This window comes from Aspergillus bombycis, assembly GCF_001792695.1.
Source record: "Aspergillus bombycis strain NRRL26010 chromosome Unknown contig00055, whole genome shotgun sequence".
NCBI lineage: Eukaryota > Fungi > Ascomycota > Eurotiomycetes > Eurotiales > Aspergillaceae > Aspergillus > Aspergillus bombycis.
The window spans coordinates 160,185-176,490 of NW_019170057.1; the positions used below are offsets into that span (position 1 = coordinate 160,185).

The following is a 16,306-nucleotide window of genomic DNA, read 5'->3' on the forward strand; positions in this document are numbered from 1 at the left end:
GATGTTCTCGGCTAAGCTGATGATACCTCCACCAACAGAGCCCCGAAAATTTCGTCCTACGAATACTGTAGCAAGGTTCTTCGATACAACAGCGACAGTTGATCCAACAGTAAAGAGGACAAGAGAAAGTATGACAAGATTCTTGCGACGAAAAGTTTACGTCAAAGACCAAAGTGTAAGCTGGCATGGTTGGTGAGCAGGAAGGAGGTACTGGTCCAGAAAGCTTCAATCGCTGAACCTCTAAGATCTTGAGGTATAATCTACATGAGTTGCGTATTAGTCTAAATACTATTAGAAGCAGAATATTGGCAGGGAGCCAGGCGTATAGGCAGGGCAGTGGACAATGAGGTGCATTTAAGGCAGTGGCGAAATCGCATTGCAAATGCTGCTGAAAGCAGTGTACAATCGAAAGCCAGCAGGAAGCTGTTGCTATTATTTTGGACTTGTTTTAGTGCTGACACCGGACATGGCCAGTTTCTTTGCTATAACCCCGAGTGGCTTATAGAAAAGGTGGCGAGCAATAAAGCGACACTAAGAAATTGGGCACGATCTAGTGTTCATGTCCAGGAGGTATTTAACCAAAAAACGGCTTGACAAACTAATGCACGCCAAAAGATAGTTTTAGTTGTTTGATAAGAAAATGAATACCTAGTATGGATCAATCATCCGTTTACTGGTGTACAAAATAGTCCAACACCCATTCCACCTTCGAAGCATGCGAATTTCCGATTCTTTTACTGGGAACTTGTTTTTATTTATTTTACAGTACTTCCCCGTTTTTCGTTCTTTAACACTACTACTGGAGTTTCTATATGAGACGATCAGCACACCGTACATTTCCTCTAGAATGGACTTCCCCCCCTCCCGTTGCGTTATTATAACTATGATCAAAATCCAGCCATTGTTGGATGGTATGATATTAAACTATTTTAATTTTGCCAACATGTACAATGTATACGTCGAATAAATCCCGTTGACTGGATCCAGTAAACCCCCTCTTTCCTTTAAATAGTTAGGAGTACCTCTGGTCACTGGTGAGGAGACGTACTGTGTGTATGATGCTAAGGTTGTATCAAAAGCAAATATCTCCGCACCAGTGGGGAGGGCGGAGTGTATCTGCGTCCATTAGTATTCCGATCCTTACCCAAGAGACGTACCGACAACCACGATTGTATTATTCCTCTCTCCTCAATCAGTCCTCGAAATAGTTCAAAGGCTTCATTCTTCCGTAATCCACCGCACGGAATCTATAGCTCAATTTGGTGATGTATCCCAGCCCCCACGGGAAACTTCACTGACTCCTAACCGAGTTACTTTCCAGACAGCTTAAAAAGGTAATGGTGACTTTAGGGCTTTGATGATCAGACAACAAGAGTCCAACGTCCGCGGCAGCCACGTGACCCCCCTCGCAAAACCCCCTCATGACAACCCCACAGTTTTTCTTCCCCGCTCGCAGGTTATCCATCAAAGGACAAATGCTCCAATTCCAAGGCAATTCGCTATGGAGGACGAGAAAACTTCCCCTGGGAAAGTGAGAAAGAAGTCTACTCCCGCCAACCGGAAGTCTCTGTCTTGCGAATATTGCAGCAGGTCTTTTGCGCGTCTGGAGCATCTCCAACGCCATCTCCGCACACGTTGAGTAACCCTGAAGACGTCCCAAATTGGCATCTGCCTCTGCGATGTGCACTGTGTTAATTGTTTACCTACAGATACGAAAGAAAAACCCTTTTCATGTGACATATGCTCCAAATCTTTTGCAAGAAGGTGAACACACTTTCCCTGTCGAACACGACTGATCAACGCTAATCTCGGGCTTTACTTGTCTGTAGCGATCTGCTCGTACGACATGAGCGACTAGTTCATCCAGCAGAGGCAGCAGCCAATCGCGAACATCGAAACAATATCAACCATGATGTCCCTCAGACCCCGTCATCCATAATACAACCGACCCACCAAGAGTCGCGCATGCTAGAGCTTGCAGATGCCGTTCCAGTACAAACACAACCAGTTCCGCAGGCCCCACCAGAGGTGCAGGTTCAACCTCCTCCAATAGTCGAAACGACTCATTTCAACCCATCCTGGGGGTACGATCTAAATCTGCTCTCTCATGCTGCTAGTCATGTGGCTCTTGAGGGCCAGCAAGAAAGCCTCGAGTCGATGCGTAAGCCTTCACAGAGCGTAGGCCCTCCCCAGCCGTTGTCTCAGGTTCCGGAGAGAGCAATCACAGACAACTATGGTGTTGAGCCTTCTTTCCTGGATCTCACAGACCTAGGCGACCCCGTCCAAGACTTTACCGTCTTCTTGGAAAGCGTTGGCCTTTCCTCGGATTGGGACTCTGGCGTATTCTCGTCGGTGGAAGAGCCTATGTTGACGGCAAATATACCAATTGACTCAAAGCCACCTATTCGCGAAAGTGCAAGACTTGGGGCAGATATGATGGGCGACCCGCGTGGCCCAGTTGATGAGCCACCGTCCTTTTCTAATTTTGGATCTCGGCTACCGTCTCTACAGCCAGAGCCGCAAGACGTTGACGATCGTCTTGTATTTGGTGATGAAGGTCCGCGTCCAGCTTGGGATATTTCGAATACAGATCGCCAAGTCTTTCTTTCAAAACTTGAGGAATTTGCTTATATTCTCCCCAAGGGCTTCATTCCACCATCGAGACATGCTCTGTCACGCTTCTTTGCTGGCTACATAAACGGACTAAATGAGCACCTCCCATTCCTCCATGTGCCGACACTCTCGGTCGCAAAATGCTCCCCTGAGCTCACTCTCGCATTAGCAGCCGCAGGATCTCATTACCGGTTTGAAAACAATCGAGGGATCGAGCTTTTCCATGCCTCGAAAGCCATTCTTCTGCAACGCCTCCAGAGAAGAGACAGCAAGCAAGTACAATGCCCTTCGTGGAATTTTGTCTCTCCACCATCCGGTTTTCACGACTCGAGGGGCTCCTCTACCGCTTCAAATAATGCCAATAGCCCGTTTCAGCAACACCACATCCCACATCCGATCGACTCGCCCTCGGGCTACGCACCCCAAGATTCGGACGCTCACATGGAAGTAATCAGGACCTTCTTGCTGCTCACAGTGTTTGCTTCTTGGGAAAGACATCCTGAACTATTGCGGGAAATTCTTTCTCTTCAGAGCACACTGGCTCGACTTATCAGAGAGCATGGACTTACTGAGCCACCCCCTAGTGCTGATCCCAACAACTGGGAAGACTGGGTACGAAGAGAAGGCAACAGGCGCACAAAGTTCATCGTATACTGCTTCTTTAACTTACACTCTATCATGTACAACATTCCCCCGTTGATCCTGAACGCAGAGTTGAAACTAAACATGCCATGCTCACACGACGTTTGGAAAGCCAACAATGCAAGCCAGTGGCGGCGGGCCATGCGTTCGCGACATGGGCCGGAAGTTTCATTCCAAGAAGCCTTCGCTAAGCTATTCGTCAAGTCCAATTTATCAAATTCATCGACACCCATATCACCGCTTGGGAATTATATTCTCATACATGCCCTTATCCAACAAATTTTCTTTGCCCGCCAGCTTTGTCTATCTGCACCAATGATGCAAGGCACTAGCCTGAGGCAGGAAGACTTGCCCACCTTGGACAATTCTTTAAGTGCTTGGAAAGCATTGTGGAAGCGCACTCCAGAATCGAGCATTGACCCTCAAAACCCGGCAGGCCCAATAGCATTCACGTCGACTGCCCTTCTTGGGCTCGCCTATATCAGGTTACACGTTGATTTAGGTCCCTGCCGCCGCCTCATTACCCAAGACCCGATTCAGATCGCCAGGGCTTTAGGTGAATCTCCGCCTGTAGCACGGAGCCCGCGCCTCATCATGGCTTTACTGCATTCTGCGCACGCACTTTCCATCCCGGTTCGCCTCGGGATAGACTTCGTAGCGCGGACCCATTCATTTTTCTGGAGTATTCAGCACTCCCTTTGTAGCCTGGAATGTGCATTTCTTCTAAGTCGTTGGTTACTTTCCATACCGGTGACGCAGGCTGAACAAAGACTGTCGGAGCATGAACGGAAGTTGCTCTTGTGGATTAAGAGTATGATGGATGAGACTGACATGGCCGTTGATCCTCCAGGCGCACCTGATGTGGAATTTCTGGCTAATCCCTACAAGGCAAAGCAACTCAGCATTGCCATTGTACGAGTATGGGCGAGGACCTTCAAAGGGAATACAAGCTGGGCGATAGTGGACCTGGTCGGGTCGAGCTTAGAAGCTTATGCAGATCTTCTGGAAACGCAGCTCTGATGATCTATCTGGCTTAGTACACGCGCTAGCCGTTCGGGAATTTTGCGTTGAAATCAAGCGTTTAGCAGGGCTGGTAGCTAATCCGCGATAGCACATGCCCTGTTAGCTACAAAACGCATGTTTCCCTGCTCCACTTGCCCATTGGCTGATGTTGTCTCTCGGTGAATACCAGCCAGTACAAGGCATCTTGTCTTCGCCAATTATACCTTCTCCTGTTCCTAACCTGGCCAGCAATAAAGGAGTTGGTGCTGCCCGAGTCAGTACCAGTGGGATATGGCAGCTTGACCCTTGTGATACTTTGGATGATATGTGATGTTATTATATACCCCTCATCACTTATTCTCTTCACCACTTAATCATGTATATAAATGTAAGCTCTCTCGTTAAAGAGGCTGAAAATGTTGCGATATGATTATTACGCTTTGACACCAATGATCTGTTTCCTTTCGCTTCCCTTTCTCCTACATTTGCCCTCAGTCGCCCTTGAGAAAGTGATGATTGCACGCTTTATGTTCTCCCTTGTTTATTTTTGCCTGCCCTTAGAGGCTTGTCTCTATCAATAATGGCGTAACGCTACGGAAGGTCTTTCAATTTGAATTAAATAGGCTTGTTATATATACTCACTAGTCTCAGCACGTATATTTTAGCGACCCGTATTCGTTGCTTCGTTATATGATCCCCTCTGATCAGTTGGATCGTCTACCATGGTCCTTTGTAACGCTCGTTGGGACAAACCGCAAAGCAGACATTGACCTCTCGAGCTGAGCTATTTCCGATTCACCCGTTTGTGGCTGAGGGACCATGTCCTGCCCAGGAACCGGTTTAGAATAAGATAGAGAGCTTTGTCGGTGTCTAAGCCGACCTTCCTGCGGGGAAGTAGGAGTTGCCGAAATTCGACGTCTGTGCGAGTTCACAGGCCGCAGCATAGAGGTCTGCTTGTCTATACCATCGTTCACTATGTAAAAATTGTAGGTCTGTGGTTCGGTCATGTCAGACACTGTACACCGACTTAGTTCCCCACGAGCAAATTACCTTGGGAAACATATGTTTATCTATCAAGTGCATCCTGCGTTTCTGCGGCGTTGAGCATTTCCGCTCGCAATCTTCAATAAAACACCCGTACTATATCCGACCGAGCATTGTGAGCCAGAGCTTTGGGCTGTAAAACGAGTTGCTCAACATCATAGAAACATACAGTCTTTTCTCCCCGGTCTTTTTTTGCGGCAATCAAAGGATCATGGTTCTCCTCGATATGCAGATTCAAGAACCGGTCAGTGGGAAAGTTCTTCCCACACGCTGTGCATCTGTTAACATGCGTTTGTTTATAATGGACTTCGTAGTCATCATATGAGGGGAACGAGAGTGTCTCCCGATGCGGCGGCAGTGAGCAATGCATTACTTCTATCCCAGAATTGGTGGTGTCGGATAGATGTTTTCTGGGTCGTTCAACAGAAGTGATGGAAGATGCCGGCGACGAGAGCCTTGAACCGGTCTCTGGAAGCTGGCCAACAGAGGAGGATCTAGAGATGCTCCGGGAGCGCTTGGACATGCTGGCTGTCTATTGCTCTTATAGTTCACTCGTCCGGTTGGGTGGATGTTATGCAAGCGTCTCCTGCAAGGCTCATTGGGTACCTATGTAAGAGATGTTCTCGCCAACTCTGCCAAGTATCTCCGTCCTAATTCGTATTGTAATTATCATAAGTTCTATTCTGGTTTGTATAAATCAAAGCTCGTATGATTTCTGGTGTCACCATTCAAGAAGGAAGAGGATCTTGATTTCATTGAAATCTCTCATCGAAACAGTGCCTGTAATGAATGAACCATTACGTTGTGTCCTGTCTTGACCTGTATTGTACTGTAATCGGTTCCTGGACACACACCAGCCACAGCCAAGCAAAGCCAATCACCGCTCCACAAAGCCACATCTCATCCGATTCAACGCCCGTCTTTTTCGGTCGCCGTCCAGAAGTTCCCGTGATATTGGGATTTTCTTTGCAACGAGCGGCTTCAACCCCTCGTCCTTCGTTCCTGCGCGTGGGAGCCTATCTTCGTTCTATTCCCATTAGGCGCCCCCATCTCGGTGCAGTCACTCACGACCTTTGCTTCCGACCAGCGCCAACCAACCCGTTCTGTATATACTACTGATGGATCGTTCACTGCTCTCGTCGCCCGCAGACTTCCAGCCAGCCATAGCCATCTGACGGGCGAAGTCAACGGTGGAGTGACAACGGGCTTCGTTTCACTCATCTTGAGCATGGCGTCCGCGTTTCAGAATACGTGGCAGTCAGTATTCTCATATATTCTTCAGAAAAGAAATGAACCCGACTTTCTGAACCGCAATGTACAGGATTGCGCTCGACATCGAAAGAGAGCTTCTGAAGAGCCTTGCCGAGAAGGAGCCTACATTTGCTGAAATCTCGCATTACCTCTCTGAGTCAGTTTATCTCCATCTAGTTACTAGATGATTCGTCTCTCGTGCGCATTATCCTAACACTCCATCGCAGACTCCGCGCAGCTTGCCAGAATGCCATCCTCCGGGACTTCGATGCCGCTCGCTCCATCGACGTGGAAAGTCGCCTTTGGGATGCACATCTCAAAATTAACAATCGGTTTCGTAAACTACTCTCTCGCGTGAGTACTCGGGCTTTGGGAATCTCTGTCGAACAGACTCATCTAACCTACCACACATGCAACTTAGTTCCGCGAGCAAAACGGAAAGAAGAAGAAACCAGTAGAGCGACGAAAGCTTGAGAAACATTATCTTGAATTTATCAAAACAAGTCAGCGGTTCTATAGAGGATACATCCAGCAATTGTCGTCGCATTTCGGGGGAATTCCGGAGCTTGAAAACGTTGCAAGAAAATTCAACTTTGACAGTGAGCAATGCCGCCCTCTCCCTCGTAAACTCCCTTACTCAGTCAAACCTTTGTATTAGATTTATCTGCGGAGGATTCCACGGTACAACCGGCTGGGGACCTTCGAACACGTATTCTGCAGTCATGTCATGCGACCCTTATCCGTCTCGGCGATCTCTCACGCTACCGCGAAACCGAACTGGTCGGCAAGGACCGAAATTGGGGCCCGGCCATAGGTTATTATGACCTTGCCACAGTAATATATCCAGCCTCTGGTGCCTCGCACAATCAATTGGCTGTCATTGCCCTCGCCGATGGTAACCACTTGCGGGCTACTTATCACCTCTACAGGGCACTAGCCGCGCAGGAACCTCATCCATCTGCTAAGGGCAACCTAGAAATTGAGTTTAGGAAGGTTAGGAACCTGTGGGCTAAAAGAGAGCTGATTCGCCCCGAGGATGCTGGTATTCCTGGTAGAGCATTGGCTCCATGGTTTGTATATCTACATGCTCAGTGTTACAAAGGCACGGATTTTCCCGAGCATGATGAGCTTGAAAATGAGGTATTGAATCAACTTGCTGTTGATTTGAAGGAGCGTTCCCTAGAGGGCACCTTACAGAAGTTCTGTCTAGTCAATATCTCTGCAGAAGATTTTTCTAGGACACGCTCCAATGGTAAGTCTCCAAGTATGACGATTGCAAGAGCCGCTTTTAACCTATGTTTCAGAAGAGTCCGTGTCAAATGCACGCCTCTTTTTCCAGCGTATCAATGTGAAAACCTTCTTTACATTACTTCAGATTCTTTTGGCTGAAGTGGAGCGGTTCGCGGTCGAAGAATCAAACAATAAAGATGGAAAGAATGGTCCTGACAAGATCACCGCTGTTGCACGACGTGTTTTGCCTGCTCTCCGAAACTACAGCTCTTGGCTACTTACAGTGAACCATCTTTTAGTGGCTCATAAAGAGGAGAAAGACACTCCTCTTTCTGTCCAAATAATAGAGTTCTGGAAAATATACGCCAACACCCTGACTCTTCTCGCATCCACGTTCGATGTAGTCCTCCTTCCGGAGATAGACTACCTTTTGGAAGAAGATGAGGAGACTCTGTGTTTTGTGCCGCTAAATAAAGAGGCTACATCGCGTAGATATTTGGATACAAGTGGTTGCCAAAAGCCTCTGATGAATGATCTAGGAGTGGAGAGAAATCACCCAAACATGGAGATGCTTTATCGAATTCGAGAATTCGTAATCGATGGGTTAGATATGGTTGTGAGCAATGTATGCAGCAATATGCTCCCTCTGTCTATTAGAATCGGCTGCTAATACGTTCTCTACCTTCAGAAAATTCCCATAGCTCTAGTCGACGATGGTGACAAAAAAACATTCATTTACAAGGAAGAAGGGCTTCCGTCTCAATTCTTTGCCAGCCCCTCAGGCCATCACCATACGGTTTCCTCGGCGAGTATTGAACGGGAGGACATTCAACGAACAACACAAGATCCAACTTCCGGTACCGATTCCAAAAGTGTTTTTGGGGGTTCTCAGTCAGCGTCAATGTCAGCCAGTATGCACCGCATTGTTGAAGGTGTGGAGCGCTTGGTTGAGTCGGACTGCTATGAAAATACCCCAGCGTTGCCGGAGCATCTCGTCTTTCCACGGAACAACGAGCAACCCAGCTCCAACCATATCTTCAATCCTAGTGCGGACTCAATATTCCGGGAAGAGAGCATTCCTGTTCGTCAGACCCCCATCGCTCCACCCGGGCTTGGTCACTCAATGGCAAATGCTGCTGCTCTAGTCAGGGTCCCATCATCACAGTCATACGCACCGCGACCCTCCCTCCCTGGTATCCCTAGCATATGGAACATGGGCCTCTCACCAGAAGTTGGCGATGCAACTTCTCCCAGGACTCCACCAGGTCTTGGGAAACACCCAATTCAACATTCCGGTCATTTGATACCAGGAAGCATCAGTAACCCAAGCCATCACCTATCCCAGGACTCAGCTGTGAACGATCTCATACTTCGTCAGAGTCTAATGCACCAATCTCAGCTGCAAAATCCTCTGAATGGATCCAGTTCCATGTCCTCGTGGATACCCTCGTCAAACCCCACCTCGCACCACCGTCTTTCTGGCTTGGGGTGGGACAACAGAGGGCTACTGGATGCTGCAAGCTCTCCGCCACCCCTCGGTGCACCCAGCCAGCCCATTTCAAGTGGCTTGGCAAATACCTCGTGGGCAAATGATGCGTTCCTCGCTAACACGCTCTCCTCAGGCGCGGGTTACCCCAGCTCTGGATTTGGCGGCAGTCGCAAATCTGCCACCCAGTACGGTGCTATTGGCCAAACACCTCCCTGTGGACATGGAGGGTGACACCGATCTCTTGATGGTCTGAGTATGGGGAACAAGTCTCCGAGAGTCTTTTGAGACAGAGGCATACGCGCAGGAAACGCGGGTGCGAGCTTTGGTACCCTGGCTCCGATTTGTGAGCGTCGGAAGTGCAGTGGCGAGATTATGCAGCATCTCCCTTTGCTCCCATCCGTTAGTCCAGTTCATAGCATATCAAATCCTGCTTTTCGTATGCAGGCTTGTGCACTATCACATTTCCCGCGTGGGCTCATTAGCCGTGCTGTTGTTAGACCACTGGTATTAAAGATACAGTCATGTTCACTAGAGAAATATTGGGGATAGGCTGTATTCAATAAGCGCTCTACAACTTATTCGCGAAGTCGGAAAGGAGACCATATATTGCAGATTCATGGGTTCGTGAAATCGCCTTCTGGTCATAGGGGTGAAGAGTCGGGATATGGATTACGAGCCAAATTATCAGTTCCCAGATTCATTTGGATTATCTCTTTCTTTTTAGCTGTCAGAGAGCTGTACCAATGAGACTATTCATTAGAAACGATATCTCGAGACTTGGTGTCCAGTCTTGCGAGCTGAATTCAAGCATAGATCGTTGAAGATGGTAATAGATTTATTTATATGTATACCGAACCGAATGTGCGGATCATTAACTCGTTGTTGAGAACGTCATCTCTGCAACTCCTGTCTATCACGTAAAATCATCAGGTAATGGGAGCGCAACTCTCAAGAAGATGTTGATGGAAAGAAGTCTAAGACGTTAAGTCAAAAGACAGGTGGGTATTAGAAGGTTGAATCCTAAAGAGAAAGAGAGTTCTTTGTCGCTGCATGCTATCCTTGCAGCGCTGTTCAAGTGTTATAGATAGAAAGGTGAATAGTTTACGACCGGTTGGTGGGAGCGTAGGCCTTTTTGGGGAAGGGGAAACTAAATCATTATGTCAGACAGCCATATTCTCAGAAAGGTGACGTGCAATCCGCCGAATGTACTAGCCAGTAATTGACGTCCGCTAGTGTTGGTGAAAAGCATTGGCTCGCAAAGGGTGATAAGGGAATTACTTACGAAGGTCCCAACTCTTGAATGCTAAGGCTGGCGAGCCACTGGCCCATGTCCATGCTCTCTTCAAGAGACTTGCCTTGCACAACACCAGCACAGAAACCACCAGCGAAGGCATCACTGTAAGATACATCAGTCATGCGTATGTTTTCAATGGAAAAAGGCCCACTTACCCAGCACCGTTGGTGTCATTGATGCGGTCCTTAGCAATCTCAACGACGCTGAACTGCTTAACCTCAACTTCGCCGTTGGAGTTAAAGGTAGCAGCTACAGTAGGCAGAGTACCCTGAGTCACAATGGCGACTCTTGGGCGGTTGGTGTTCTTCTTGGGCAGCTGAGCCAATTTCTTGGCGATCTCAACGACATCATCCGTACCCCATTGGTGGCTCTTAGAGTAAGCACGAGCCTCAGTCTCATTGCAGAAGGTGTAGTCGGTGTAGGGCAGCACACTGTCGAGCTGGTCCTTGAAGAACTCAGGGATGAAAGGGGCCGAAAGAGAGAGCATGAAGATCTGAAAGAGCGCACATTTAGTACTAATCCATTGAAAAGGAACATTTGCATAGGGTGAATTCCGTAAGTCGTCACAAATGCATACCTTGTTCTTTGCAGCAGCCTCTTCGCCAAGAGCCTGGATAGCGGGCACACACACAGTAAGGTGATAGCCACCAACGTAGTACACCTGAGCCTTCTCAACAAGAGACCAAATTTGAGGCTGCTTAAGGTGCTCAAGCTTGTATTCATTAGCCGCAGCAAGGTGGGTGCACATGCTACGGTTGTGGCCAGTGATGATCACGCCGCACTTGCCGGTAGGCTGGGCATCATCCACACGGTACTCGGTGTGCACACCAGCCTTGGTGCAAGTCTCCTTCAGGATATCGGCATACTTATCACGGCCGACACATCCAATGTAGAGAACAGAGTTGTCGGGGAGAATGTACTAATGGGTGACATTATAGTTAATATACGGGGTATCAAAAACAAAAAAAGAAAAACAAAAAAAAGAAAAAAAGAAGAAGAAAAGAAGAAGAAATAAGAAGAGAGAGAGAGAGATTCCAAATATAGTTCAAACCATACCTGAGCGCCACGGGCAGTGTTCTGGGCGGCACCGCCGGCAATCAACTTAGCATCATGATTCTGCAGCAGCTCCTCATAGAGTCCCATGTGCGTCTCCTCAGCGAGAATAGCATCGTTGTCCTTCAGACCATACTTCTGGAGAAGAGCAGCATCACTATATGATGCTGTATCAGTACTTGTACTATATTTCAACAATATTTTCACTGGCCGAGATCTGTAACATACCCAACAGCTTGGATATCTGTATATTACAATCGGAAAAATCCTTGCATTAGCATTGCCCCCAAATCACAAATTTCACAGTTTCTATCAAACCAGGTAGGATAATAGTCCTCACGTACCGAGGAGAGGGTTCTCCAAGCAAAGAAAAGGGTATCCTTGAGCGGCAGCCATTGTCGTTTATGTCAACTGGGGAAAGTGCCTGTAAAGAAAGGATGAGTGGAAGAGACGGGTGGAGAAGAAATAAAAAGGTCAAGAAAGAAAATCTCTAGGGGGAGGGAGAAGAGGAGAAGGTGAGGGTGAGAATGCAAGAAAAGGTGGGGGATGATGGTCCGGAGGGGCAGCAACAGAAAGAAGATCTGGATCATATGCCGTACCGTACTGTACGGAGCGTATTGCATCGCATCAGCAGAGTGAAGTCCCCGATGTCCGTCTACAACTCTCCATACTGCAAACGCCTCTTTTCCTGTCATCATCACATAACTTACAGTATTCGCCTTCCACAATGACTGATCCAGCCTTAGGCATCGCTGAGGCCATTCAAACGGCCTCCATCAACCCGGAACCATCCCCTAGTCATGACATCAACCCTCCGACCGCATCTTCGGAGAAGCCTGTCGTTGAAGATGCGCCATCCGAGGCTGGCAGCATCCCATCCGACGTCGTGGACCCCCATCGAATGATCAGACCCGCTCCAAGACGGCATAATCTTCCTCCAATGCCTGATTTGCGCTTCGAACAAAGCTATCTGGCCAGCATACGTGGTGCTGAGACTTGGGGTCGTGTTGCATGGATCACCGTTCGAGATCAGGTATGACCTCCCCATCCAACCTACTATTAAAATAAATACAAAATAAAATAAAATGAAATGAAATGAAATGAAAGATCTCATAAAACTCAAGGCTCATGCACCTATGTTCTTTTTTAGGTTCTTCTCCCTCTGATCCAAGGTACCCTTTGGACCCTCGCTCTCTCCGGTTGGCGATTCTGGAACCGCAACGCGTCTCTCAGTGGCCAAACATTGGGCAGCAGAATTCGACGATGGTGGTACGAAGTAAATAACTGGAAGCTCCCTCCCCTCCCGTCAATGAAGGACCGTAAGCTTGCTGCGCAGGCAGAAGACGTGAGTGACTCCCTGCCCTATTCATGTTATCTGATAGTGTAGCTGTGTTCGCCTCGGGTAACGTAGCTATTCTGATTGAGGCTGACATTCTCGGAGTTTTTACAGTTCTATAAGACTCAGTTCTCAAACGCCGGTAACTGATTAAAATAAAGTGCGATTTTCCCGTATTTTGGTTGCATTTTGGGAGTTCAGGTCACGGCGTTACGAATATAGACCACTTCGATGGTCTATCTGTATCTTATGTTTCTTAAGCCCACGGGTGCACATTTATGCACAGTTGGTTAAACTCTTGTAGACATTTCAATGGAGCTCTTCTCTTAGTAAAGATATTATCGTAGGACATTCATATAAAGGCAAGCTTGCTATCTAGAAGTCGCGAAAACTCACGACGTACTTGCAAGCTAGCACGGACTTTTCCTCTGAGACTAACCAGACAGATTACCACCACATAAACGCCTTAGGAGACTTCATTGTCTTGCCCGCGTGTACAATAGAACCTGAGTGGGAAGACACGCTCCAGCATGAACTCTATCAATATAGCCGCTCATTCAACGCCTGGGCGTACATGGCTTCAAATGCTTTGAACCCCCTCATTTGAACCAGCAGCAGGCGCCGGTTGACAGGGATGCGACCCGGTGCTCATAGTGACCCGAACAGCTTCAGCACCTCCTTCGGGCTGGCCGTTTGCCTCATTTCGGAGGTCAGTCTTTTTCCCCTGAGGTTCATCCTCCCCTGTCGTAGAAACGGTTGGCTTCGTTGCGTCTGAGGATGGTATATATTCCGGAGGCGCAGGTTCAGTCGCTATTTCCAGTTTGCTCCCCACGCTCCCCCCTGATAGCATGTCACTAGGGCCATTTGGGCTGCTCGGCACCTTACCCTTACCGTATCTGAGCTGCACAACCAGGCTCGGGTTTTCTCCGTTCACTATCGACTCGTCACCACTCAACTCTTCTTCATCGTCGCCTTCGAAATCGTTATCTTCTTCCTCCTCTCCGCCCCGCCACTCCTTTCCGCTGGAGTGTCCCTCATCAGATTCATCCATTTCATCATCCACGTTGTAGCCGGTATACCCATTTGCTCGGGTAGACCGTATCCTCTGAGGCCTCCCCGAGTCGTCTGCATCAGCTTGCTCATCACGCTGGCCACTAAGCAAGCTTTCTCCATACAGTCCTCCTGCGCGCGAACGTATCTGCCTTCCACTGGCTGTAAACCTGGGACCCACAGGTTCTGCGGGTGAAGAAATGCCTGAGGTATTGCGTGTGGATCGTCGAGTCGAAGGCAAGCCATCGGAGAAGATATCCTCATCGTCAGAGTATGTGTACTTCAGTTTCTTTCCACGGGTACGGCCTTCATAAAGGGAAAATCCAGGCTCGGGCCTAGAAAATTGTGCTTTACGCGCAATGCGGTAGTCTCTGCGTTTACGTTTCTTACAACTAATGAGCAAGGGTAAGACAACAGCGGAGGATCATAACTTACCTCTTCCGATCCCTCGAAGCGAGGAACTGAATTCTTGATCTTCTCACTGAGCTTCTTCGAATGCGTGCTTTTCTCCTCGTCTAGCTTGTCCGCAACGGCCTTCAACTCGGGGATTGTTCCTGCCACGCTCCACCAAGTGACATTCTTGAGCGCTGGGTTGCTCTCACGGTACAACCTAAAGTGGGTGTCATCTAAGCCTTCAACAAGCCAATATCGACGTTTCAAGCCATCGCGACCCCATGGTTGAACGGAAAGTGGTTGGTTCAGGTCGTCTTCATGTCGTGCTTGCTTATATGACTCTTTGATCTTTGCTTGAACCGCTTCGGAGGAGGAAAGGGACCAGAGGATCAGCGATTTCAGTAATTGTAACTAAAGCGTGTTAGCTATCCAGTGCATTTCATGAAAGTTGCGCAGAACGTACGCGTTCTTCTAGGGCCATTCCTGTGAAAGTGCGACCCCCGTGAAGAGGGTTCTTTCCCCGCCAAGCCTTGGGCCACTGGGACACATGTGTTTGGATCGCTTCTTCCAGAGGGCGTGTGTAATGAAGTCGACTGCGCATTTATGATAGCTAGTCAGCCTTTTGTCATTATCCTTGAACATCCTGGTTGTAGATAAATGGGAGCTCGCATGCGCCCTTCGTAGTGTAGTGGGAACTGCGTGATAGGTGGTATCCATACTCCACGTCCTTCTTCCTGTTTAACACCAGGCCAAGCAATGCACACAGCAACCTCTCAATGTGCTCCCCGGGAGGCGAGTCTGCAACGCCTCTCTCAATGTCTTGTGGTCCGTAATGTGGCGTCGATCGTGGGAAGACATCATGAAAACGCGCGCGGAACATTACAATGAACTTTTGGTTGCGACTAGTCAGCAAACATGTTCGCAAGTCCATATACGCGTCATATAAACGTGTGGGGTTTTATACGATTGGCAATTGATGGAGAACTCACTGCAATGTCCGGATTATCTGCTAAAACATATTCATGTGGTGGTGAAGGTGCCCGTTTCGGCGGCGGAGATTCTGATTCCTTCTTGAAGTACTTGGTGATGCCCACAGGCTCATCAACTGCCATGGGAGCAGATTCATCATCCGATGGTGGCGCTGATGATAGCGACGAGATATCTGAGTCAGAAAGTGACATGTTAGACATGTTTGCTGAAGTTGGAAGTGGTTGTGTTGAAATGGAACGGTGGGCGAGTGCGCGCCGCAAGAAGTTCTACTGCACTACTACTGCCGATTAATGGAGCGCGGCTTTTACGCGCCTGGCCTGTCTGGCGTCATCAATGGCCGCCAATATAAAGGTATGCTCACAACCCGATCACAGCAATGTATTCTCTAACATTCAATTTTATTCTGGGCTACATCTAGAGTACTGAACAGGGGATTGAGCATTGATGACCTCATAATGCGAACCTGAGACGCTATATGAGACAGCGTATGATCATTTCATAGAGAACTATGGAGGACCAAATGACGAACCAGTTTTTTTTTTTTTTTGAAACAGAGCTAACAACGAGCGATCCCATTGAGAACTTGTCATCTAACGTTAGTTTACTCCGTACAGAAGGCTGGACAATGAACACGGCGCTAGTTCCTTACTGTGGCCGGGATATGCCGAGGAAGGATCAAAGCGATTACCACGAGTGATATATCAGATTCATTGATCCACTCGTTCAATAGCTTTTTCTTCCTATGCAGCGGATGCCAGTGTAGGATTGATTCAAGCAACCACTGTTGCAGTGTCTCGGGCATCATCAGACAACTTTCCGCGTTGTGGTAGCTTTGAACCAAGGCTGCGTGGTACTCCAAACTCGGGAATGGTATTCTTTCACAACCTCTCAGACTGTTGAGGGGTATATTGCTTTTGTC

At 48.2% G+C, this 16,306-nt stretch overlaps 5 protein-coding genes across 5 annotated transcripts; 3 read left to right on the plus strand and 2 right to left on the minus strand.

Annotated features, from left to right (window-relative positions):
* Positions 1–1,965: 1,965 nt before the first annotated feature.
* ABOM_006969 (fungal specific transcription factor domain-containing protein) lies at positions 1,966–4,275 on the plus strand (the record flags this gene model as incomplete). The annotated part of the gene is made up of 1 exon (XM_022534098.1): positions 1,966–4,275. The coding sequence occupies one exon, from the start codon at positions 1,966–1,968 to the stop codon at positions 4,273–4,275; it is 2,310 nt and encodes a 769-aa protein (XP_022388145.1).
* Positions 4,276–6,614: 2,339 nt separating this feature from the next.
* Positions 6,615–9,502, plus strand: ABOM_006970 (uncharacterized protein; the record flags this gene model as incomplete). Its single annotated transcript, XM_022534099.1, has 6 exons — positions 6,615–6,709; positions 6,780–6,906; positions 6,974–7,151; positions 7,211–7,804; positions 7,857–8,407; positions 8,471–9,502. The coding sequence occupies 6 exons, from the start codon at positions 6,615–6,617 to the stop codon at positions 9,500–9,502; spliced, it is 2,577 nt and encodes an 858-aa protein (XP_022388178.1).
* Positions 9,503–10,372: 870 nt separating this feature from the next.
* ABOM_006971 (adenosine kinase) lies at positions 10,373–12,014 on the minus strand (the record flags this gene model as incomplete). Its single annotated transcript, XM_022534100.1, has 7 exons — positions 10,373–10,418; positions 10,554–10,667; positions 10,721–11,058; positions 11,143–11,484; positions 11,622–11,775; positions 11,847–11,862; positions 11,963–12,014. The coding sequence occupies 7 exons, from the start codon at positions 12,012–12,014 to the stop codon at positions 10,373–10,375; spliced, it is 1,062 nt and encodes a 353-aa protein (XP_022388177.1).
* A 331-nt stretch (positions 12,015–12,345) lies between these two features.
* On the plus strand, positions 12,346–13,104 carry ABOM_006972 (DUF1770 domain-containing protein; the record flags this gene model as incomplete). Its single annotated transcript, XM_022534101.1, has 3 exons — positions 12,346–12,651; positions 12,769–12,963; positions 13,069–13,104. 3 exons carry the CDS (start codon positions 12,346–12,348, stop codon positions 13,102–13,104), a joined length of 537 nt encoding a protein of 178 aa, XP_022388180.1.
* Positions 13,105–13,534: 430 nt separating this feature from the next.
* ABOM_006973 (uncharacterized protein) lies at positions 13,535–15,587 on the minus strand (the record flags this gene model as incomplete). The annotated part of the gene is made up of 5 exons (XM_022534102.1): positions 13,535–14,389; positions 14,440–14,808; positions 14,861–14,990; positions 15,117–15,286; positions 15,387–15,587. 5 exons carry the CDS (start codon positions 15,585–15,587, stop codon positions 13,535–13,537), a joined length of 1,725 nt encoding a protein of 574 aa, XP_022388179.1.
* Positions 15,588–16,306: the final 719 nt, after the last annotated feature.